The 26,358-nt window shown below is 39.3% G+C and overlaps 1 protein-coding gene across 1 annotated transcript; it reads right to left on the bottom strand.

Moving 5' to 3' along the window:
- Nucleotides 1-357: 357 nt before the first annotated feature.
- Nucleotides 358-23,342, bottom strand: Noc3l (NOC3 like DNA replication regulator). The gene is made up of 21 exons (XM_048338669.1): nucleotides 23,212-23,342; nucleotides 22,130-22,337; nucleotides 20,381-20,513; nucleotides 18,661-18,818; nucleotides 16,960-17,016; nucleotides 15,337-15,467; nucleotides 13,835-13,996; nucleotides 13,532-13,625; nucleotides 12,282-12,457; nucleotides 11,767-11,895; nucleotides 10,162-10,293; nucleotides 8,730-8,810; nucleotides 8,361-8,461; nucleotides 7,240-7,312; nucleotides 6,721-6,784; nucleotides 5,254-5,325; nucleotides 4,746-4,927; nucleotides 4,214-4,342; nucleotides 3,498-3,595; nucleotides 1,106-1,190; nucleotides 358-833 (listed from the first exon to the last, which is right to left on the bottom strand). Exons 1-21 carry the CDS (start codon nucleotides 23,218-23,220, stop codon nucleotides 705-707), a joined length of 2,403 nt encoding a protein of 800 aa, XP_048194626.1. The 5' UTR covers nucleotides 23,221-23,342; the 3' UTR covers nucleotides 358-704.
- Between the last annotated feature and the right edge of the window lie 3,016 nt (nucleotides 23,343-26,358).

Genomic DNA, 26,358 nt, shown 5'->3' with positions numbered 1-26,358 from the left:
TATCATCCATCACCTTTACAGGAACAATAATAAAGCTAGACAATGGTGGCTCACACCTATATCCTAGCTACTCAGGAGGCTAAGATCTGAAGCTTGCCTTTCAAAGCCAGCCCTGGCAGGGAAGTTCAGAAAAGGTGCTGTAGCTAAGTGGTGGAGTGCTAGCCTTGAGCAAGAGGAGCTCACTTAGGACCAGCGCCCAGGCCCAGGGTTCAAGGTCCAGGTGCAGCAAAAGAAAAAACATAAAGCTATCATTGGTCAGGCACTGGTGGCTCACAGCTGTAATCCTACCTACCCAGGAAATCTGAGGATCACAGCCCAGGCAGGGAATTCCATGAAACTCTTACCTCCAATAACCAGCAAAAAACCCAGAAGTGATGCTGTGGCTCAAGTGGTAAGAGTGCTAACCTTGAGTAAAAAAAGCTCAGGGACCACACACAAGCCCTGAGTTCAAACTCCAGACTGACACACACAAAAGAAATACATCATTAAGAAACAGACATCCAAAATGGGAGGGAAAGCAGGTTTTCAATTCTCCTGTCAGTAGAATATTTCACACCTGGGGCCCAGCCCTGTGCCCTAGAAATAGCATCCTTCATAGGAAGTTTTCCTCATGTAAAATGAAAAGGTTCCCAGTCAACCACTTAGGATCTGCTTATACACAAGTACATATATACAAGAAAGTCCATTGCTGCTTCTTTTTTGTACTACCGTAGTGATGTTTTCAAATATTTGGTGAAATCCAAAGAGGAGGGAGTAGCAACTTCATTGCAGTATTTTTTGACTAGCTGATTTAAATCTTCATTCACAAATGAATCCCCTTGTAAAATCTTATCCTAGAAAAAGGTTAAAATTATACCATAAGTTAAAATGAAGCTGTGAGCCAGAGCCAATACCAACTTGAGAGATGCATGGTCAGGTCTTGGACACATTCTCTACATACAATGAGAGGAACAGTCTTACCTACCACTGTGTAGAACTCTAACCCCACACTTCTATCCTACTAGCTACCAATCAAGCCCAATAAAGCAAGCAACAGGAAAGTTACTGAGAGATATCTTAGTCTTGTTTTTATTTCTTCTTTAAAAAAATGAAAAGTATCACATACCTTCTTTTTGGAGTTTGAAGACTCAACAGGAGGATTGAATGTCATTGCTGTCATACTGTAAGCCTCAAAAAGTTCTACTGCAGATCTACAAGGGTAAGAATTGTAGAAATATCATATCTGTTAAATTGAAGATAGAGTGTAGTCAACAAATGAAACAAACCAATTAACTCACTTGAAATATACCCTAAGGTCCTCTACAATTCAACTATGCTGCAAAATCCAATTACATTTAGAAAGGAAGGGCTGGAGCCCAGAGAGAAAGCTACATAGAAACGCCACACACAAATCCCAACTCAACTAGTTATGTGAATGATAAACACCGAAGGGTAATGGTCACTGGAGTGAAGCATGGAGTCAGTCTTCATGGGCTTTAAACCCCACTCAACTGATCAGCTAGGAGCTGAGATGAAAAACAAGAAGTAACTCAAGACAGAGAATATGCCTACATTCATGGCATATAAGTGCGTATTTCATGATCTGGGATTAGCTCACATTTGCCCAAGAGGATAGGGGCTGTGGTTACATTCATGCTCCAAGCTCCATTCCCCAGAAGAGTAAATCTTTGAGATAAACCCATTCCTCATTTTCTTCCAGAAAAGGAAAACTACTATGAAAGAGGCAAATGCAGGCTGCAAGTGTAGCCCAAGTACTGAATACTTGTCTATCAAACATGAGGTCCTTAGTTCAAAGCCAGTATTGCAAAAAGAAAGGGGCAGGAGAAATGTTTAGGAGTAGTAATAAAAGCATACACAAAAAATGGCTACTGTAAATTAGAATGATAGTTTTTTTCCCTCCTTTTGAAAAAGAGGGCCAAGGAGGAGAAATGGGGCAGCTACTACCTTTCCAACTTTTAAAAATTCGCCCCCCCTCAAAAAAAAATCTTGGGGGAAAGCAACTTCTTTTCAGAGCCTAAAAGAAGAGTGGAAGAATGTAAGGTGGACAAAGGAAGTACCTGGCCGGCTTCTTACAGAGCACAAGGTGAGTTCTCTTGCCGGCCATGGAAAGAAGCTGCTGCTCTCCCTTCAGTGTGGCTAGGTTCAATGGCACCGTCCCTTGCTCCCTCCCCCTGGCTTTTTTTTTTTTTTTTGCCAGTCCTGGGCTTGGACTCGGAGCCTGAGCACTGTCCCTGGCTTCTTTTTTTTTTTTTGCTCAAGGCTAGCACTCTACCACTTGAGCCACAGCGCCACTTCTGGCCATTTTCTATATATGTGGTGCTGGAGAATCGAACCCAGGGCTTCATGTATTCAAGCACTCTTGCCACTACACTAGGCCATATTCCCAGCCTTCCTCCTGGCTTTTTTATTGTTAAAGTGACATACAGAGGGGTTGCATGCAGTTACATAAGTCAGGTAATGAGTACAATTCTTTTTGAACAGTGTCACCCCCCGCCCTCATTTTCTCCCAGTGTTTTGTTCCTCTTCCTTTCTGTCCTCCTATTTTTTCCCTTTGTGCTACTAACAGAACCGTTTAAAAAAAAAAAAATTGGGAAAAAAGGAAGATCGCCTAGGGTGGCCTTGGGCTGTGTGGTATCTTCATTGCCTGTTGAGCCTGAGCAATGATGGGCATATAAGAGTTTACTTTCCTGTTTCTTTTGATGTCTCTCTAATGTGCGAAACTTTTTATGATTTAAAGGAAAAATAAAGGCTGGGTGCCAGTGGCTCACCTGTAATCCCAGCTACCACGGAGGCTAAGGTTTAAGGATCATATTTCAAAGCCAGCCCAGGTAGAAAAATCCATGGGACTTTCTTTTTTTTCTGTTTATGTGGTACTGAGGAATCGAACCCAGGGCTTCATGCATGCTAGGCAAACACTCTACCACTAAGCTACATTCCCAGCCATCCATGGGGCTTTTATCTCCAATTAATCAGCAAAAAGCCAGAAATGGAACTGTGGCTCAAGTGGTAGTGCTAGTCTTGAGCAAAAAAGCTGAGGAACAGAACCTAGGCCTTGAGTTCAAGGACTGGCATTAAAAAATAGTTTTCAGTGATTACCTAAAACTTAATAAAAGTGCAGCCATCAGGTTTATTCCATAGAACAATTCAGGAGTATGAAGTTAGACCAAATGTAGATAGACACCCATGTATATTCTACATTTTATAACCTAGTACATTCATAATACAGTACTTTCATTCTATAATCTAGTGCTTTATAAAACTGACTTCTCAAAGGAAATGGCTACAAATTGAATTTTCTAGGATTTAATTCCTGTGGTGCTGAGAATCAAGCTTGAACTTGCTAGGTAAACAAATCGGTATTGTACAACTCTATCCTTAGCACCTGGGTTTAGAATGAGGCAAGATTCCGGATAAATCCCTGGCAAATAAAACCAAGAAGAATACTGACCATCATATAATAATAAAAAAAAAACAACACAGAACTTGCTAAATATTACCTTCGGCTCAATTCTGGCTTGAGTGCTTCGGAGCCCTCTGAAGGGGCTCCGGCGATGAGGTGGGCTGCAAACCTCTGCACTATGGGATGGTAATGCCTCTGAGGAGGAAGCAGGACAAGATTGCGCATAGCTCAGTACTTTAGAAAACACCAACTACAGCAAACATTTTCTTTAGTGAAAGTACATCTGATTTACAGAAGTATGTATGTATATGGAACACATTAGAACTATGTACTTACAAACAGAATATTTAACTGTGCCCACAGGATTAAAACACAATTGTGTTTGATGGCCAAGTTAGTCTTGCTTTATAGTAACAATTTGTATGAGTGACAAACATGGACAGCAGGTTGCCCAATGCTCCTGCTTCCCTCTAGGCTCATTCTAATGCTGTCTACACTGCAGGATTCGGCCGATGCCACCTTGAAACAGAACATACTGCAGTCTCCTTCCGTAAGATCCAAACAAACAAGACCCACAAAAATCCTCTTTACATTCTGAATAGGGTCAGGATGAGTCAACAAATACCACCACCATCTCCCGCGTTGTCAACAAATACCACCACCACCTCCCGCATTCAAAAGGTAAAAGTAAAATGTAGCAATACTAAACCAGGAATTCCAAAAAAGGCACCCCAACACAAAAGTACCTTAGAAACATAAGTATGAGACAAAAGCACAAAAACGGGGATTGTAAGAATGAAGGGCTGCCCTCACCCGCAGCGCATGCAGCTCCCACAGGGCTGTGTTCTGTGCATTACAGTACTCCGGCTCATCCAACTCCGGGAGGAACACCCCACTTCCCTGGGAGTCACTGTCCAGCAACAGGTCTGCTTTTGGGAAAGTCTGCAAAATTGTCACATTAATTTGAAGAATGTTATTGGTCTGTACCTGCATTTCATTTAAATTTAATGGTCATAATAAGGGACATAATGTCTAGTTTGGGTGTTTGTTTTTGTTTATTGTGGGGCTTGAACTCAGGGCCTGGGACCTGTCCTTGAGCCTCTTTGTGCACAAGGTTAGTGCTCTACCACTTGAGCCACAGCACCACTTCAGTTTTTTGAGTGGTTAACTGGAGATAAGAATCTCAAGGGTACTTTTCTGCCTGGGCTGGCTTCAGAACTGCGATCCTCAGATCTCAACTTCCTGAGAATCTCCACCAAATGGCACAAGTGGTTACCTCCAGAGCATGTTGGCAAAATACCACTACACCCTAACAACTCAGCTCTCTACTGAGATCACTACTTACATGCATTAGTGTTCTGGCAGTGGCTAAAATGCCAATGCTCGAGTTTGGAAGAACCTGAAGAGCAAGTGTGCAGAGGCGCTTGATGAAGGCCAGAGCTCGCTGCTGAGATACCTGCTTTCTGCGCTTGGTAAGCATGACATCCAGGCACTGGAGAACAATCTCAACACCTTCATTGGTTGCACCTGAAATACCACACACATCCCGTCAGGGCTTTTCTTGCTGCTTCTCCATATGTAACTTCCCTGAACTCCAGGAGAAAACCAACCCACGTTCCTAAACAATATACTAGTGATATGCTATTCAGAGATACGGTGGGCTATATTTACTAAATTCCCAGTCAACTCCAAGAACTCACACTCTCCAAGTCTTACATAAAGTGAAATACAGATGCCCAGCACTTAGTAGCCCAGCATTTTATGTACCAGTTCCCAGTTCTCATTGCCTATAATTCTAGGCATAACATTCATAGAAGATAAATATGCATTATGAAAATATTAACCATACATACCTGCATGTAACTTGAACAGTGTTTTGTACAGGTGTGTATAAAATTTCATTGGATCAATATTTAAAACGTCACCTTTGAAATGAAACAAACAGAATGATATAAGTTGTAACCTTCAAAGACAAAGCAAAAAAAAGTTGATTAAGAAAATATCTTGAATGGGGCTGGGAATATGGCCTAGTGGCATGAAGCCCTGGGTTCAATTTCTCAGCACCACATATATAGAAAAGAACAGAAGTGGTGCTGTGGCTCAAGGGGCAGAGTGCTAGCCTTGAGCAAAAAGAAGCCAGGGACAGTGCCTGAGTCCAAGCCCCAGGATTAGCCACAAAAGAAAAAAATATATATATATATCTTGAGCTGGGAATCTGGCTTAGTGGTAGAGTGCTTGCTTGCCTAGCATTCATGAAGCCCTGGGTTCTACTCCTCAGAATCACATAAACAGAAAAAGCTGGATGTAGTGCTATGGCTCAAGTGGTAGAGTGCTAGACTTGAGTACAAAGATGCTCAGGGACAGAGCCCAGGCCATGTCAAAAAAAATTTTTTAATTACTAAAAAAATAAATTAAAAAAAAAGATATCTTAGACTAAACATAGAACAATTCCACTCCTTGGCATTTATCTAATAGATCACAAACAAGGCCACACTAAAGTACTAGCACAACCATGTTCACTGCAACATTATTTACCATAGCCAAGATATGGAATCAGCCCAGATGGCTCTCAATGGATGAATGGATCAAGAAAATGTGGGGTGTGTGTGTGTGTGCGTATGTGTGTGTGTGTATGTATATATACATACAATGATATTCTACTCATTTATCAGAAAGAATGATATTGTACCATTAGTAAGAAAACAGAAATACTTCGAAAAAATTTTATTAAATGAAGTAAGCCAGAACCAAAGAAACAGGCTGCATGGATTTGCTCATTTGTGGTAAGTAGAATGTGCCTATAAATCTACATACAAATAAACACAATAGATGGTTAAAAAAAAACCCACTGGAACATGATAAATTACACAGATCTCTAGGCATTCACAACCAGTGAGACCAAAGGAGGATATTCTTAGATGAAAACAAAGGCACAATGCCTTTACACATCTGATCACATATTTATTGAAATAAACTCCAGGAAATGGAAACAAGAGGGTTCCTTTGTTGTTTTTGTTTTCTTTTCCTTTTGTCTCACTTGTTCAATTATCTGTTTTGGGAAGGGTAAGGCAAGGCACAGAATGGGACAAAAGGTGAAAAAATGTAGCAGTGATAATCACTAGACACTATGTCGAAAATGAACTACGCAACTTGTGGATGGAAACAGGAAGAAAAAACTAGGAGAGAATAAGGGAGAGGGTAACACTGTTAGAAAAGAAATATACTCTTTATCTGATTTATGTAACTGTTAACCTCTCTGCATATCACCATTACAATAACGATGTTTAAAATGTGTTTTTTTTTTAAAGGAAATATCTTACCTTGTCCAGAAAGAATATGAAAAGCAGTCTGGACACAGTGAAGGCTTTCTTGATAGCTTAATTCCTTAAAAAAAAATTAAGAATGGTAATTAGCCAGGTGCTGCTGGCTCACAGATAGTCTTAGCTAATTAGGAAGCAGAGATCATAAGGACTGCAACTGAGAAGGACTGCAGTTCTTAGCTAATCAGGAAACAAAGATAAGGACTGTAGTTCTAAGCAAAAAGTTTTCAAGACTCCATCTTAACAGAAAAGGCTGAGTGTGTAGTGAGTGCTATGTGTCTGTCACCCTAGCTTTGGTGAAAAGTACAAACAGGTGGATCTCAATTCTGGCTAGCCCAAACAATGAGTGAGATGCTATCTCAAAAACAACAACAGCAAAAATAGCTGGAGATATAGCAGAAGCTGTAGAGCTCCTGTTTAGCAAGTATGAAACCCTGAGTTCCATCCCTAGTACAGCCCCAAACAAAACAAGACAAAAAGACTCATAATCACCATTTATATATGTTAATAGTAACTTACACCAGACTCAATGAGAGTGTGAAGAACTACTAACAAATCATCAAAAAACTCCACATTTATAAGATGAGCAAACCTAGAAGCAAACAAAACAACTTAGTTAATAGAGATTATTAACACTTTTCATACATTTCAGGTTGCCTTTTTAAATAATTCACACACTGCTGGATATTTCACCTGGAAGGGATATATGAGCACTAAGCAATGGATTAAAATTTTTAAATACTTCTGTTCTGATAAAGAAATTGCTAAAAATAAACAACTTCTCTGAGCAAAGCCCACTATGTTTCTAATAGTCATGTTAGGTCATAAAAGGGCCAGCAGCCTCAGCTTCTAGGAAAATGGAGCATGCAAGAGAAAGAGATTTCTGCTACTTGTAAGAAGCTGGATCTAAGGCAGGGAGTGAAGCTCAGTGGTTTGTTTGCAGAATATGTAAGGTTCTATCTCACCCCAGTCAGACTGGCAACCATCAAGAAAACAAACAAGTGCTGATGAAGGAAGATGAGGAGAGAGGAATCCTTACACACTGATGATAAAAATGTAAATTACTGCATCCATTATGGAAATTAGTATGGAGGTTCCTGAAAAGGCTAAACATAGACCTTCCTTATGACCCTGCCATACCACTACTGAGTATATATCCAAAGGAGTGTAAATCAAAATATAAGAAAGACACCTCCATCTGTTTTTTTGCAGAGCTGCTCAACAGCCAAGGTGCTGAACAACAGATGAATGAATAAAGAAAATATGGAATACATACCATGGACTATTATTACATAGCCATAAAGAAAAATGAAAATCATGCCATTTGCAAGAAAATGGATGGAATGGGAGGTCATCATTTTGACCAAGATAAGTTCAAAAGCCAGTTACCGTGTTTCATTTATGTGGGAACTAGACCCAAAAGACCACAAACAAATACATACATAAACATACATATATACATAAATGCATAAATGCACATTTGTGGAACATGATTCTAACTATGGGACTCTTTAGGGGGATGAGAAGGAGAGAGGGAACAAGAATGATGATACATTGCGAACCACTGTTAAAATTCATGGTTACTTTGATTTTCTGAATTTAGGAAGAATCTGAAAGGCTTTGACCTACACAGCCCTTACTTGGCAAGACCTTCCAGAACTGCAGGCAGGAGAGGTGACCGCTGGGCCTTCTTCAGTATTCTGAAGTAGGTTACAAATACCATATTCAAAGTCTCTGTGTGCTGGCAGAGGAAACAGACAGCATCACTTCGGGTGTGATTTCACTGAGGCAGCATAACTTCAACTTTCAACACTAAATCTTATTTCCCTTCCCATCCCTCCCAATGCAATCTAATGGAACACTGAACAAAATATAATGAACACATATCTTGTGATTTCATAAAACCAGCACCAACCACATCATCCTGTTTTGTATCTAAGCCACATATTAAATCTTTTAAAATCATCTAACACAACACTTAGAAAGCAATGGGAATGGGAACTGCCTACCAGTTTCAGTTTCTTCTCAGTACTCTCTGATGCTTCTGCCTCCCGAAGCTCTCGCTCTAGTTTCTCCTCCGCTTTCTTCCACTGAAATAGAAGGGGAAAAGTGAACATACCACTGAGTGAACAAAGCAGAAGATCAACTTATAAAACAATCAGAACACAGATCATCTGTGAATGCAAATTTAAGCAGTGGTTGACTTCTGGGATAAAAGGCAGGATTAGACTGTAGAGAGAGCCAAAAAAGGATTCCTACTCTTACACTGATGTGTTTTTTTGGTGGTGGTACTCAAGTTTTTGAACTTAGCTTCATGCTGAATACCAAGAAAGCACCTTTACCATTTAAGTCATGATCCCAACCACTTTTGCCGTACCTATTTTGTGCTTTTTGCCCATGACAGCCTAGAACTGCTATTCTCCTTCCTTATTCCTATGCAGGAATTCCTATGTAATCCTAGCTAACTACCACAATATATACAATTACTCTTTGAAATAGGGTCTCGCTAACCTTTTCCTGGGTTGGCCTCAAACTATGTTGTCATTTCCATCTTCTAAGTGCCTGGGATTACAGAAATGTACCATCATTCCCTGTCCTATATACAATATTGAAATGAGATACAGTATCAGACTCATTCAGAGACAGCTGTACCTGGAAGTTGTTTTCTGCTTCCTTATTATAGACAACTTCATAATCCTAATAAATGGCTTATAAATGCTTTGAGAAATAATCATTATACTAATGTTATTAACCATGGAAGTGGTGGTAACAATGTTTATGAAGCTTGCCAAGGGTTATGAATGCTGTATGTTTCATATGTATGCCCCCAACTCTTTGGAGGTACAGGGGTTTGAACACAGGGCCTTGCACTTGCCAAGTGCTCAATCACTTGAGCCCTGTTTTCAGCCCTATTTCATTTAAACTATAAAATGACTCTATAGGATAGACACTATCAATAGTTGTCAGTTCAAACTGATTTAATTACGTGTGTGTATATATATATATACATAGATAGATACAGATATGTAATTTTTTACATTAACTGAGAAAAATTAAAATTTCTAAATGTTAGATTTCAAAATTTGTTTCTTTTCTGAGACAGAGTCTCACAATCTAGCCTCAAACTCCTGGGCAACTGAGTAGCCAGGGCTATAGGTATGTGCCACCAGATTTCAAAATTTTTAGGATTTTACTGTGATTTAAAGCCAGATGTCATAGCACATACTGTTATCCCAGCTCCAGGAAGGCTGAGGGGGGGGAGAATCATGAGTTGGAGGCCAGCAACAGATACATAGTAAGACACTGTCCATCCTCCCTACCCCCACCCCCACCCCCCAAAATAACTCCTTTCTTAACTATTATTTATCTATGCCTAGAATGATTTTCGTCTAAGATCAAATAAAACAGAATACTTAAAACAAAAAAGAAAATAAATCCAACCTTTCTTTGCATTCTTGATAGTGTCTTTCTCTTTTCCTTGAAAGTCATGAACTTTTTTGGTTTATTTATGTCCTCTGTGTCTTTTTTTACTTCCACTTCTTTAATTCTTAGGCACAAAAATGTTTTTAATATCTAATATTGAAAGAATACAAATATACAACTTAACACTTACACTGACTTTAAAACTCTGTATCAAAAGATTAATACTTTACAATGTTATTTCTTCATTCATGCAAAAACACGTTGAATCATCTTTTAGCACATTTATACAAAGTTCTTATATCCTTCTGCTGATCACATTCAGTTACTTATGATGTCTATAAAAGAACATGTGTATTAGCTAACTACAAAAAACTTTGTTGCTTCAGGAATATAAGGAAGAGCAGACACCACTTGCAGATAAGATACCAAAACACAGAAAATAGCTTAACTAAGAAAAAAAATTGGTGTATCCTATGTCACAAAGGTTTAATATTCTTATTTTGTAGTACAGTTTTAATCTAGAGTAGATCCAGAACCTAAAGCGGTGCCTGGCAATTATCAAACTTACTGAAATGAATATTTAAAAAATTATCAGAGGTTGTCAAGAAAGAAATATTCGATGAGAAAATCTGGCAAATAATATAAACAAGTACCATTCAACTAAGCAGTAAATGAAATGAAGGGAGCAAAACCTTACTAATAAACATATAAAAATGAACACAATATGCAACATATGTGTAAAGACAGATGACAGAGTAAATATTAATAGTCAGCTTGTGGCACACAAAGGAAATGATACATATATCCCTAACAGGAACGTAAGTGATAAAATGTTTTAGAAAACAATTTGGGACATTTTCTCAAGATATTATTATTAGTTTGTTTCGTGCCAGTCCTGGGGCTTGAACTCAGGGCCTGGGCACTGTCCATGAACTTCCTTTGCTAGTGCTCTACCACTTGAGACACAGCTGCACTTCTGACATTTTGGTAATTTATTGGTAAGAATCTCATAGGGCTGGAATGTGGCTCAGTGGCAAAGCACTTGCCTAGCAAGTACAATGTCCTGGGTTCAATCCCCAGTACCAAAAAAAGAAAAAGAAAAAGAAAAAAAAAAAAGAGTCTCATAGGCTTTCCTGCCATCCTCAGAGCTCAGCCTCCTGAGTAGCTGGGATTATAGTAATGAGCCAGCAGCACCTGGCCTCTCTCAAGGTTTGAAGTAAGATTTCTGTTGGATCCTGCATAACAGTTCAGAAGTGTAACTCACAAAATATGAAAAAACAATATGGCCAAAATATTCTCCCCAACACTAACAGCAAAACTCTAGAAGTAACTCAGACACCCTCCTTAGGGTTCTCTATATACCCACAGTGGAGTAGGTTGCTGGGCATTACAAAGAAGACAGACCCCATGTAAGCTCACAGTACAGAAGTTTTCACAGTGTAAGTACATATTTATACAGACACATAGCTAGAAGGCCAGACACACTCCAGGCTTACATTTACTGAGGCTGAATACTTTCATTTAGAATTTCTTATACTTCCTTTAGGAATAAATTACACATGAACACTGGAAATGAACCTTATAATTTAAAGACAAAGGCAGAGTAAGAAAAGAGAGGCTTACCTCTGGCCTAACATCATAATTTCTGCCCTTCACAAAGCCAGAAATCACTTTAATTACACCAAGAGAAGCTTGACCTAATTTATCTTGTTTGAAGAGTTTCTTTACAGCCTCACAACACATTTCAGATATCTGAAAAATAAAATGTTACACTAAACCAATGTTCCCAACCTTGGCACTCCTGATGTTTAAGGTCAGATAGATAAGTGTTGTGAGAGGGCTGTCCTGTGCTCTGTGGGGTGTTGAAAGGTACCCTTGCCCTCACCACTGACCCCACCACACCCCCCCACACACGCACACCACACACAAGACAATCAGAACTGTCTGCAGACATTGCCTCATGTTCTTCAGGATACAAACTTCCTCCTCTTCCAACATGAAGAAAACTTGAAGAATTTTCTTTAAGAAAGTATTGAATAAAGATATCCTATTTTACTAATGGGAGCAAAAAACTGGGCTGGGGTGGGGAGAGTTCACACAGTGTATAACAAGAGCAGTTATCACATACAGTAACCCACCGATTTTGACACATCATTCATGAGAGGGACAATCAGTACAATGATGTTGTTGTGGAAGTTAAAGTGAGGCAGTGCTACCAACAGCTCACACAGGCTCTTCACGGCCACTTCTGCAAGTCCTCTGTATGCCTTTAAGGACACCACGTTACTTTTCTTCAGCTTCCTTTGCTTCCAGTCTAAGGAAAAGATGAATGTTGTCTCACTTTACTCACTGGTTAACTCTTAAAGCATTCTCTTGAAAGCAAATGCATATTTTAATCACAATTTAAAAAGCTACCAAGAAAAAAAAAATGGGCTGGGAATATGGCCTAGTGGCAAGAGTGCTTACCTCATATACATGAAGCCCTGGGTTGGATTCCCCAGCACCACATATGTAGAAAATGGCCAGAAGTGGCGCTGTGGCTCAAGTGGCAGAGTGCTAGCCTTGAGCAAAAAGAAGCCAGGGACAGTGCTCAGGCCCTGAGTCCAAGCCCAGGAGTGGCAAAAAAAAAAAAAAAAAACACCAAAAAAACAAAGAGCAGACTTCATGTTAGCTCAGTCTGTTTAGAAAAAGCCTGTACCTGAATGGTCACATAGAGAGACTACTAGCAACTGAGAATTTGAACATTGGACCAACCCAATAAGAAAGTAGAACATTTCATTAATCTTGAAAATCAAGTATATGTTGAAATGACAATTTGGACATATATAAACATGTGTGTATAATTTATTGTTAAAATAAAATTCAATACTTGGTTTGTGGAAGGGGATTACATTTTTTAAAGATGTATGTAACATGCTATTTTTAATTTTTTGTTCAGTGCTAATGTATACAAAGCTCTAAGGGCTGCAACTGCAGCTAAGTGATACACTGCTTATCTAGCATGCACAAGGTCCTAAGTTCAATCCCCTGAACCACAAATCAAGGAAAAATAAATAGATAAGAACTATTAAATAAATAACACTATTAATAGCTGGTAAACTACAGTAGCTACACATATATGTTGCAGTTCTAAGTGCTTCATATTTCTAAATTCAATTGCTTCTCATAATAACTCAATAAGGTAAGTGCTAGTTACCACCTCATTTTTCAGACAGGAAAACTGAGAAACAGAAGATTAAGTAACTTGCCTATTATATAAGTAGTAAACAGTAGACAAAGACTGAGTCCAGACTCAACTCCACACATTGTAATTTACTATACCACATAGAATACACAATTCACCTTTGTGATTAGGGTTGTTAGTGTTCCTTTAATATATTTCTCATACCTTTAACCATTTGCTCGAGATTTTCCAAATAAAATTTATATTGGCTAACCAGGCCTTCTTCAAATTCTCGTAACTTTTGGGTTTCTTTGCGCATCTGAAAAAATCAAAAAGGTTTTAAAGAAACCAGAACATGAAACTCAAAAACTGGTATAAACTGGTATGTGTCCATTGCTAAGAAAAACAGTGAAAAACAAAAGCAAACAAATAAACAGAAGACAAAAACACCAAAGCCACACTAGTTTCCCATCTTCAGGTCTCCAAAGTTTTCAGCATATTTTCTACAATAACTAGACCTAACATTACCTTGGCAGATTTCTCTGCTTCTGTGAGAGGCCGGATTTTATATGAAGGGGTAATGTCCTTAAACAGCTCCATCAGCGAAATTACCACTAGCTTCCGCACAGTTACAGCTACATCAGGGTCCTGTTCCATGAGCATGGAACGCAGTTCTTTCAGCTTTTTAATCTGTTAAAGAAATCACTTATAAGACTAAAAGAATCATAGGTAAACAATGCTGAAACAATAGCCCCACACCCGGTGCAATAAGTAGTATTCCTTTGATGACTCAGGGTAGTCAAGCCATACCACACTTAAGAATAGCTGGCCTAGGGGCTGGGGATATGGCCTAGTGGCAAGAGAGCTTGCCTCCCATACATGAAGCCCTAGCTTCGATTCCCCAGCACCACGTATATGGAAAACGGCCAGAAGGGGCGCTGTGGCTCCGGTGGCAGAGTGCTAGCCTTGAGCGGGAAGAAGCCATGGACAGTGCTCAGCCCCTGAGTCCAAGGCCCAGGACTGGCCAAAAAAAAAAAAAAAGAATGGCTGGCCTCACCATCACTGAAGTTAGAGGGTAACCACCTTTTGATTATGTAAGTAGTTACAAAAATACATGTCTCTTAAAGATAGCTCAAAAATGTTAATATGCCTATTTTTAGACAGTGAGTCTTCTAGGATGAAATGAGTTTTGGAGACAGTAACTTTCACAACTCCACACTCAGCTCTGAGTTTCTTGAGTTTGCATGCTATAAGCATGTTGACCATTATGTACAAGATCCAATGTTAATTCATTATAACTGTCCTCTATTTCAGCTAAAATACCCTTAAATAGCCCTAAACTAATTCTACTGATTTCTATGTAGAATGTTCCTTATTAAAAATTCTACAGTCAGCTGGGAATATGGCCTAGTGGCAAGAGTGCTTGCCTCGTATACATGAAGCCCTAGGTTCGATTCCAGAAAACAGCCAGAAGTGGCGCTGTGGCTCAAGTGGCAGAGTGCTAGAAAAAGAAGCCAGGGACAGTGCTCAGACCCTGAGTTCAAGGCCCCAAAAAATTCTATAGTCAGGCATGGCAGTGTACCCAAGCACTAGAGATTGAGGAAGGGGGGTTAGGAGTTGGAGGCCAGCCTTATGCTACAGAGGAAACAAAACAAAATGAAAACAAAAATGAAATGAAACAAAACCATCAGCTGAACAAATCTGAAAGTAAATTCCTCTTCCCTAATACAATGAAATTCTAGGGATTAATTTTTGGTAACTTTCAGAGTTCTCAAAAATAAATCCATTGTCTTCATTTGGAGATGAGGAGAATTTAGACTCAGAATTTAAGTGACTTTCATAAGATCCCCAAAGAAATTCAGTTCAGACTCAGTATTAGGCTTAGATTGTGTCTACTCACTTGCCCTCATCCAGCTACTATGGTTAATTAATTCTTTTCCATTCTGTGTATACTCAAGTACAATAAGAAACTCTTAATATATTATACCTTTACCACACCTTTAACATGGAGAGAAATTGACACTACCTACATTGCTTTCTGGATCTGAAAGGATGGCAGATGCCAAGGTTGCAATATGTATTTTCTTTTCCTGGAGTTTCTTCCTTCTCTCAATCAGATGTTCTTCTACAGTCAGCTCTCGAATGGGCTCTTCAGCTATCTCTGAAAACGATTAGGATTTTCTTCTTAAATATTCCTCATTTGCAAGCATCCAAGATGAAATATATATATATGAAATATATATGTACATATACACACATATATTTATACATGTATACGTAATATAAGTAAAAAAAATTTTCTTAGTAAAAAAAATAATGCTTCTAGCTAAGAATCTTACATTGCCAGTATATATCATCCTCTCAACAATCATGTAGGATAAGCACTACCATTAGACTCATTTTATAAGGAAGCTGTTTCATAAACCTGATAGAAATGGGATTTGAATTCTGTAAAGCTCATATTCTTAACTACTATGCTAATAAACCCACAGTAATTTACATTAACTAAGGAAAGTACAATCTAATTAAGTTTTTCTTCAAGTACAGAGTACTGTTTTTTTTTTTCAACACCATCTAGTACTTGGAATTACAGAAAAAGTCTGCCTTAAGATTCATAGTGAACTAGATGTAATAAATGAACAAATAGAATCTGTAATGAGCCTATGGTGGATAATAGAAAATAAATAGTTGATTTACCATACACTTACATCCACCTAGTCAAAGGAAAATTTAACAAGCTTGTTTAATGACATATTCTAAACTAAAGTCAGGCATGGTAGCAGAAATAGGTACTTGAGCGGTAGAAGCAAGAAGACAAGTTAAAAGGCAAAAAAACAAAAAAAAATTAGAAAGATTCTATCTCAAAAACAAACAAATACATAAAAACAAGAGGACTGGAATTGACACAGCATTTGCCTATACCAGGCAAGCCTATAGCAGGTCCTGGATTCAATCCCCAGCCCTCCTACATCCATATTGGTATGCTGTAGTTTCAGACAATTATATATATTCTTTCCGTTTAATTTTGATTAGTTACAACTGTTCTAGATATGAGAAACTTTAAATCTAAAACAGATATATACAAAGTATATACCTGACTTCATACCATAGGACCATTTTTGCCACTTAAACTAAAAAAGTTAATTATTTAGTTGGGTTCTTTTCTTTTAAATTGAAAGGAATCAAGAGGGCTAGGCATGGTGGTACAAACTATAATCTAAGCTACTAAGGAAACAGAAATAGGATTGCAGTGCAAGGTTAGCGAGGGCAAAATAAGGACTATCTGAATTTTTTTTTAAAGCAAAAGGACTAGGAGTGTAACTTAAGAAGTAAAGCACTTACCTGGCAAGTGAGAGACCCTGAGTTCAATCCCCAGTATTGCCAAAAACCAAAGGAATTCAGAGCAATCAATTTAAAATTTCATGTGTGCCATTATGTTGCAAATATGTAATTGGGTACATTTTCCACAGATAAAAGAAGAAAATATCAAATTCTACATAGTAAAAATTTTGAATGTGGGAAAATGTTCAAAATGAGCAGTACTCCAAAACAGACATTCCAAGCTTCACCTAAAATAAACCTACTTACTACTATGCAAAGAAATGTTACTTCTCAATTAGCAATTTCGTCCTTGTAAAGATATATTTCATTACCTTCCTCATCTTCCATCTCTTCTTCTTGATCCTCTTCATCTTTGTTAATGTCTATAGCTAGTTGGAAAATATATATATATTAAAACTATGATAAACTTAAAAAGGCAAAGTCTAAATTAAACAAAAGAAAAACCAGAAAATAGGTACTTGAAAGAGGTAGGGTAGGGTCAAGGGGAGAGAGGTAGGCTAATAAAAAGAAAGGGTGGGGGAAATGCAGTCAAGAATACCCTGCAAAATTGGGAAAAGTGAGGGAATAGGGTAGGCTGGGAGGGATAGGTGAGAATGTTGAAAGGATAACATTGATCAAGATGCAATGTATTGGGGCTGGGGATATGGCCTAGTGGCAAGAGTGCTTGCCTCGTATACATGAGGCCCTGGGTTCAATTCCCCAGCACCACATATACAGAAAATGGGCAGAAGTGGCGCTGTGGCTCAAGTGGCAGAGTGCCAGCCTTGAGCAAAAAGAAGCCAGGGACAGTGCTCAGGTCCTGAGTCCAAGTCCCAGGACTGGCCAAAAAAAAAAAAAGATGCAATGTATTCATAAACTATTTTGTTAAATGGTAACTCCTTTGTACAATTACTTAGAGATTAAAAAAAAAGAACCTGTGGTAACATGTTTAAGTGCTGAAACCATAAAGAAAATCAGTGGATCAATATTATACAAGTCAGGATACTAATTACTTTTCTAAGTAGGGAGTAACTGAAGGGAGCACCAAGGCAAGTTTCTGGGCACTGGCATTATTTCTCTGCTCAGTAGTATGTGTTGTAATTTCTGCCTTTTCCTATATATTTTGTTTCAGATACATATACAACACATTCTGAAAATAGTTAATGTGCCCATTCTTCAGAAAACACAGAATTTGGCAAAATACTCTTAGAAAAGAAAATTATCTAAGACTGTCTAGATGGTGCATGCTCATAACCCTTGTTCCTTAGGAGATGGAGATCAGGAGGATTGCAGTTTGAGGCCAGCCCAGGGGAGAAAAGTTAGTGAGAACTACCCTCCATTTCAATAAGCTAGGTGTGGTGGTAGCATGCCTGTAATCCCAACTATGAGGGAGACAGAGTCGATAAACAGGAGGCTCACCATCTAGGCTGGATAAAGCCATGATGCAAAGCCCTAACCAAAAAAACAAAAACAAAAACAAAAACAAAAATAAAGCTAAAGCAAAAAATGGATGGGGAGGGCTGGGGATATGGCCGAGTAGCAAGAGTGCTTGCCTTATATACATGAAGCCCTGGGTTCAATTCCCCAGCACCACATATACAGAAAACGGCCAGAAGTGGTGCTGTGGCTCAAGTAGTAGAGGCTAGCCTTGAGCAAAAAAAAAAAAAAAAAGAAGAAGCCAGGGACAGTGCTCAGGCCCTGAGTCCAAGCCCCAGGACTAGGAAAAAAAAAAAAAGGATGGGGAAATGGCTCAAATGGTAGAGTACCTGCTTTACCAAGGACCTGAGTTCAAGTCCTAGGACTAAGACGGAAAAAAAAAAAATCACCCAAACCTTGCAGGTTCAATTGTACTCACTGTGCAATAGATATCTGGACAATCAACTTTCTAGCCCAAGCTTGTAATATGGTTGACTGTACCTGTCCCTATTTTGTAGATTATGAGTACAAAGTCAAAGTGAAATTCAGAATGAAACAAAACATGCCACCTATTAGTGAGGAACTACAACTTGAATAAATCAAATGAACAGACTAACCTGGCTTTTCCCGGGTCTGTGGGATGATACCACTTTTATCTTTGATAGGAAGCAAGTGAATCAGTTCCTTCTCTGGTTCAGTTTTCAGAGTTCTTGGTATTTTTTCATATTTATCTATAACATGCTCTTTCTTCTGTTTCTTGGCATGAATTGGCTCACTGCAAGAGGAAAAAAAAAATCAATTTCTGGTTTTAATTGGTTTTAAAAGGTATCCGAAAGCCAAGTGCTGGCAGCTCATGCCTGCAATCCCAGCTACTCAGAATGTTGAGATCTGAGGATCATGGTTCAAAGCTAGCCCAGGGAAGGAAAGTCTGGAGAGATTTTTAGCTCCAATTAACTACCAAAAGAGCCAGAAATGGATATGTGGCTGAAATGATAAGAGTACTAGCCTTGAGCAAAAAAGCTCAGGGACAATGCCCAGGCCCTGGGTTCAAGCCCCAGGACCAGTGCATGCACACACAAAACCTAATAAAGCTATTTTAAAATCACTGTTGACTCATGTAAAATGCTGAAGAGTATTGTAAATGTAATTACCCCCCACAAACTCTACTACAACCTGTTGACCAAAAGTTGTCCTAACAAAAGCACAGTGACCAATACACATTTGAAGTTATTCTTACTACACATAGTGAAAAAAATACTCACGAACAGTAAGAGACCAGTTTTTGCTGGACATGCAATTCAGTGGAGATGACTTGTTCATGCCAAGATTATTCATATGACACAAAATTTTCAGCTGATTCTCACAACACTTATTGAAAATGGGAGACTGCTATAAAATTATCAATATTACTGGCTAAACCATAGCTAATTTATACAGTTATATTTTAATACTGCATCTTCATGTTTATTTTTCTCTTGGCTGAACGGTACATGGCCAAGCATATGATCAAATTTTGATAAATTTCAACTTTTTATAATAGACTTGTATATATTTTATGGTATAAATGAGGAAATGTGTGATTAACTATATTTAAGCATTCATGATACCACTCAGTTCTTTCTATATTTATAGGAGCTGTGATTTTCCTGCAAGTATTTTCAAACTATAACAACTATCCAAATAAATACTTATAAATAGTTTATACTTATGTCTAAGTATTAACACCTAAGACTAGTAGGCACTGGTCTTGCCGACTTGGGCTAGAAATAAAGGTGTTGTAGGCATTCATATAGCAAATAAATTGTGTGAAGTCTACAACTGAAACTACAGCTATGTCTAGTTTTTCCTTTAGATGTAAAATGAAGGTCAAAGTTACAAGAGTCCTCTTGAAGAACAGTCCATAGTGGCAAGGATAACATTAGGCTTTCATTTCCCTACAAATCTTTGAGAGAAAACTGTGGACTTCAGAGCTAAAAGATCCAAGTGTAAACTCTATATTCACTCCTTGTGATTGTGGGGAGGCAGTGATTTCCCCTCTGGAAATTCAAATACTACCTAACAAGGTATGAAGATTAAATGAGACCAGGTCCTGCCAGTGCCTCAAACAGAATAGTACCCTTTGCCAACTCACTACTCAGTCCCAAAAGAAATAAAAATGCATGCTAAAATCAACTTATTTTGCTCATACACAACCTATTTAGGAAGTAACTTGGACATCAATATGAGCTCATTCTTTGTAAACACTGAGTCTGGGAGAGTCACCTAAGAACTGTAACTCAGAACCCACTTTTTGACATTGTATGGATGTGGATGAATATAACTCAAATGAGGTAATACCTAGAAGAAAGATCTCTTGTTAGAAAAGATGCTCTTTGTCCTAAATCCTTCATTAACTGTAAGTCATCTTCATCCATCATATCTAAGGGAAGGGCTTCTTCTTCTTCTTCCTCTTCCCTCTCAATCTTTTTAACTGTTCCACAAAAACAAAATCAGGCACATTGATTAGAGATATAAGTCTCTGCATTTTATTAACTACAATAGAAAAGGCTTCTGTTTATCTGATACCTTAGTCCAGTGGGAACATGACTGACATGCTGGGCAGAACAATTCTTTACTAGATTGGGATACACCGAGCTAGGTAAAATGCCATAATCTTAGCAACTCTGACGCTTGAAAATAAATGCCAAGAGCATTTCCATGTCATAGCATCAACCAGAAACTACATACTCAGGGCATCTGATTTGAAATCAACTAACTTAAATCTTCCAACTCCTCATCTTCAATGACTTTCACTTCTATTCCACTTCAGCTAGCCTCTCCAAGGCTATATATAGTCCAGATGTTTGTGCTCGCCCCTCTGAACAGCTCTCATTCAGTTACGTCAATGCTAATGAGCAGAACTGCAATTCTCTGGTCATTTCACTTTCTACCAATATATTCTGTCTTAACTCTTTCACATAGACTGCATGGTAACACTTCAACCATTCTCATTCCATTTCTCAACTACTTTTCTTCGTATACTAAGGACATATCTAACAAAATCTCAACTACAGAAGGAACACTTCTGGGTCCCTTAATGTTTTCTCCATCTCTTTTTTCTTTTTCATTTACAAAGAAAAAGGGGGGGGGGCAGGCACTAGTGGATCATGCCTACTCAGGAGGATGAGATCTGAGGACTGCATTTAGAAGACAGCTGGGGCAGGAAAGGCCCTGAGACTCTTTAATCACAGAAAAAGCTGGAAGTAGAGCTGTGGCTCAAGAGGTAGAGTGCTAGCTAGCCTTGAGCAAAAAGGACCACTGGAACAGCACCCAAGCCCAGAGTTCAAGCCCCAGGACCAGCAAAACAACACAAAACAGACAAGAAAAAGAATGCCAAGTAAGTGTCAGAAACTACTCTAAATGCTAATGATAAAATTAAACAAAATGATCTTAATGTCTTCTCTATCAGGACTTAAAGGTCTTCCTGGATGCAACAACACAGGTAAAAAATAAATGTATATATCTGCTTTTTGGGGGCAGCATTACTAGAGTTTGAACTAAGGGCCTCATGCTTGCTAGGCAGACACTCTACTGCTGTGTCATACCAACATCTCTGAGCTATTGACTTTACATGGGCATTCTGTTTTTCAAACATACCAGCAATCCATATACTTCCTTGGTCAGGATTCCTCCTTTATAGAATAGCTATCATCACATCCAAACCCCATCACCCACCTCATAGTAATGATCAAAAGGCCTATCTTTCTACTCTAATGGGAAAACAGAGGCCATAGCCAAACACTCCTTTAATTTCCCATATTAGATTCCATAGCATTTGCATCCATCTTTTTTTTTCACTCTTGCATCTAATGTGACAGACTTCACTTAGATGTTAAATAAATCCTTTGTTTTTATTTTCATTACAAAACTATTAGCATATCAACCTGTTCAAATTCTAAAACTTGGATTAAAGTATCTAATTCACTCACTTCTTATTTTAGAAAGATCTGAAAACAAGAAGAGTTAGTGCTAAAAAGCATGTTATTTCTATGAAAATATTTGGAATGATTTATGGAAACTAGAGCATGTGAATGCTTTTATAATTACCTGGTCGTTTTCCCTTTGGGTCTTCCAATGGAATGGGTTTCTTAGAAACAGCATCTTTTACAGCTTGTCTTAGTTTCCTCTGTTCTTTCCGGTACTTCTTGAGAGTGCTTTGTTGTTTAAATTGCTTATTCTTTAGCTTGTTTTCAAGTTTGACTTTGCTAGTTTTTAACAACTTGCGAAAGCTTGGGACCTGTTTTTTATTCCTCCTCTAGAAAAAACAAACAGAAGAAAAATATTACATATTGAGAAATGGCTTGTTTTATTTTAAAAATCAGGTCAAATAGAATTGGTTATAAATCCAACCAATCCCATGATTTTAGTATCTCACAGCCATAAATCTTCCAAGAAATAAAACCAAGTTATGGCCTTAGTCCTAAAGACTGGTACCTGAGTATCAATGATTCAGCATGAGGTTTATATATGATTAGAATCCAGAGCTGCTCAAATGGATCTCAGATCAAAAAAAGGTTCTCTCTTGTAAATGGGTATTCAAGGCAGGTTTAGCACCTGTGGCCTTTACACATTCAAAACAAAACAATGACTGTCTTTAACAATAAATGCCATTTACATACTTTTGTCATCTACAAAGTGCTCAGAAAAATTCATCTCCAACAGCAGAAATAGTGACTGCTGTCACTCTAGGGTTACTGATGAAGAAGCAAAGACTCAAAGTTTGTGTGACTTGTCAAAGACTCAAAGAGATTACGTGACTTGTCAAAGACCCCACTGTAGGTCTGACTTTGGTCTTTAGGTCCTCCTTTTCTTGCTGGAGACCCCACCTTCAGAAATCCCAATCCCAGACAGGACTGGTTGGAGGGCAGATCTAGGTTTCTACCTCCTTATCCTTGATGGGGGTGAGGGTAGGGTGCGGAATGGCCTCATCCCAGTTCCCGTGAGTCACTGAGAGATGGGTCTGTTTTCCATCCCTAGCAACAGCGTCCTATAGATGGTCTGGCAGAATAGGCGAAGACCGACACCAAGAATGCAGGACCCCGAGGGCCGTGCCCGCGGAGATGCCCGCCCCTTTCTGTCAGCCAGAATAACCCTTGCATCGCGGGAAACCGAGTCCAGAGGACACTTACCGCCTTCATCTTTAGGACTGAACGGCAAATTCAAGGGGGCCAGCGGTGATCCTGGGACCAAGACGGGTGACACACGTGCAGCAAGCCTCAACGCTTCCAAACCCGGAAATTACCTCCGGCCCTTCCTCCCCTTACGCAGCCAGAAACCGGAGGCGGGACTTCCGTAGGCACACTCTGGCGAGCGCCCCCTCGTGGTACTGGTGTCCAGACGTGGGTGCGCGCACTCGCAGTCACAGCCAGGGAAATGGATGCCTCACAAGGTTTTTTTGACTGAGTCTTCCACTTTTCGGATTTCTTTTTTTTTTTTTTTCGCGCGCGTGCGTGTGTGTGTGTGTGTGCCAGAACCGGCACTTGAACTCAAGCTCGCTGTCATTTAGCTTTTTCACTAAAGACTAGGCTGGCGCTCTACCCTACCACTTAAGCGACACCACCACTTCTGGCTTTTTTGGTGATATATTGGAGATAAGTGCCTAACAGTTCCATGCCAGGGCTGACTTTGAACCACGATCCTCAGATCTCAGCCTCCTGAGTAGCTAGGCACCAGCGCCCAACCCAACTTCTTTTAAAGTCTTGGGGAAATATTAGACTTCTGTGAGAATGAAAAGGTTTAGCTATTTCAATCCCTTACTGCATTTAGCTCAAGGTCTTCATCTCATCCTGTTGCAGATGCTGATTTTCAATTCCTTTTCTCCCTAAAGTGTTGAGGGCAGAAACAAACTTACAGCTTGTGTTTCATGCCTGTCCCTCGCCTGGCTGGCACTATGGACGTATTTGTGGGATGAGGAATGATTTTTTTTTTTGGCCAGTCCTGGGGCTTGAATTCAGGGCCCAGGCACTGTCCCTGAGCTGCTTTTTCTGCTCAAGGCTAGCACTCTACCATTTGAAACACAGCGCCACTATTAGCTTTTTTGTTGTTGTTAATGTGGTACTGAGGAGTTGAACCTGCGGCTTCCTTGCACACTGGACAATCATTCTACCGCTGAGCCCCATTCCCAGCTGGGGAATGACTTTTTATCAATTTCTTGTCAATCAAAAAGTATGCTTCTAGCTAGCTTGCTCAAACCTGTAATCCTAGCTACTGAGAAGATGGAGTTCCAGGGATCAAGAACTAAGCCAGCATATAAAAGTTGGTCTGTGAGATTCCTTCTCAACCAGTGGTGGCTGTTAAGCCAGCTGTGGAGGAAGCAACAGCTGGGAGCAAGGACATGGACCTGGCGTTCCCACCAACACCAGGAAACAGAAGAAGGAAGACCTCAACCTATGCCTGTCCAGGCCTAAAAACAACAAGACCCTACCTGGAAAATAACCAACAGAAAAAGAGGATAGAGACATGGCTTGCTCACGTGGTATAACACCAAGCCTCAAAGTCCAGGATTCACCCTCTAGTACATCCAGAACAACAACAAAAAAAATTCTTTGTGATGTTTTATCTTGAAATATTTTGCTTTTTTTTTTTTTTGGCCAGTCCTGGGTCTTGGACTCAGTCAGGGCATGAGCATTGTCCCTGGCTTCTTTTTGCTCAAGGCTAGCACTCTGCCACTTGAGCCACAGTGCCACTTCTGGCCATTTTCTATATATATATGGTGCTGGGGAATTGAACCCAGGGCTTCATGAATAAGAGGCAAGCACTCTTACCAATAGGCCATATCCCCATCCATTTTGCTTTATTTTTAAACATCTGATAAAGAACTATATGAATGAGTCTCATATATACATCTATGTACATATATCTGTATATTGTGTGCATGTAACATTTTATTTTATTTTATTGAACGGTCCTGTCATCATTGGCCTCAGTCCTGAGCAGGTGTTCTGGGTCCAGATAGAGTTGGTCTTACAGAGCTTGAGAAGTCCTGCCAATTTCAGGATCTAGTCTCAGAGACTAAGAATCCTCTTCTCTCTGGCCCTCTTTCCACCTCCCTTCTAACTCCTCCCTTTGCTCTCTCTTCCCCCACCCTGTCTCAGAAACAGTAGAGCCTGTCCCACTGGACTATTACTTCATCAAACAAATTGAAACCATCAGCTGTGCTCTTCCCAAGTGCCTAAATTCCTTCCTAAATATCAACATATCTACAGTCACTCCCATTCCTACAGCCTCCCTTCTATTCTTTCCAAGTATGATGCATCCCATTCCTGTTCAAAAATCAGCTCCTCCCAGCTTTAGACTGTTGTATCCTCCTTAGTTGTTCCTTCTTTTCTATATTCTTTCCCTCACTCTTTCCTTATAGATCCTTTCCCTTTTAATTGTTATTTGTATTCTTCCTTTCAGAGGGGGAGAAAAAGCATTATTCTCCCTATGTCTACATTTCCTCTTTTGTATTATCATAACCATGTCTGAGCTATGCATATGAAATGCATCATATCTTGGCCATTTTAAGTTTATAATCAACTACAAATCTCTGGATCATTTTTAAGCATTTGTTGCCAAACTAAATCTCTCCGATCTAAAATTTGAGCAGCTTATTGTTTGAAAGCAGACTTAAAAATGGGAGTTCCCGTGATTTCTACTAACTTAAGTCTCACTGGTTTCTTAGCGCTGTCCTTTCCAGCTGTGTGTCATCTTCTCATCAATGAATCTGCTCAGCCCAGTTTGTGTTCCATATCATCCTGGATACTTCAGAGGTTTGCATAACACAGGCTGATAGGGGTCACCTGGCTCTCTCAAACTGTAGGAATTGAACTCAGAGATTCATGTGTCTTCTCTGGAGGTTTGTTAAGAACACATCAGTCCAGGAAAAAAAAGGAAGAAGGAAAAAAAAATCAGTCTTTGCCTTTAGCATTCCACTAAAACTGAACATTAAGGTCACGGAGAAGTTCCAAAATATTGTGGACATTCTCTAAGTGCACATTGAATTGCATCATTTCTCTCTTTTGTAACCTTGCTAGGTCTCTCTGCTGCGTTTGATGCCACACTTTCTCCTGTGGTACATTAGAATGTTTACTCCCTGGTTCCTCTAACTGCCTCTTTCCCTGGTTCTCCTGCCTCTATTCCTTCTTTTCAAGTTCCTTTGGTGTATGAGTTGCTCCAGGTTCTGCTCCTGGCTCACTTTTCTTCTCCTGTTATTCTACTTGCTTATCTAGTATGATCTCATCCATCTACCTAAACGGATTTTTGTCTAGCCTGTATCTCTCCTTTAAACTCAGTCT

This window comes from Perognathus longimembris, chromosome 2 (assembly GCF_023159225.1).
Source record: "Perognathus longimembris pacificus isolate PPM17 chromosome 2, ASM2315922v1, whole genome shotgun sequence".
Lineage (NCBI taxonomy): Eukaryota > Metazoa > Chordata > Mammalia > Rodentia > Heteromyidae > Perognathus > Perognathus longimembris.
The sequence above is the reverse complement of the archived record's forward strand: the minus strand, read 5'-3'. Positions and strand labels throughout refer to the sequence as shown.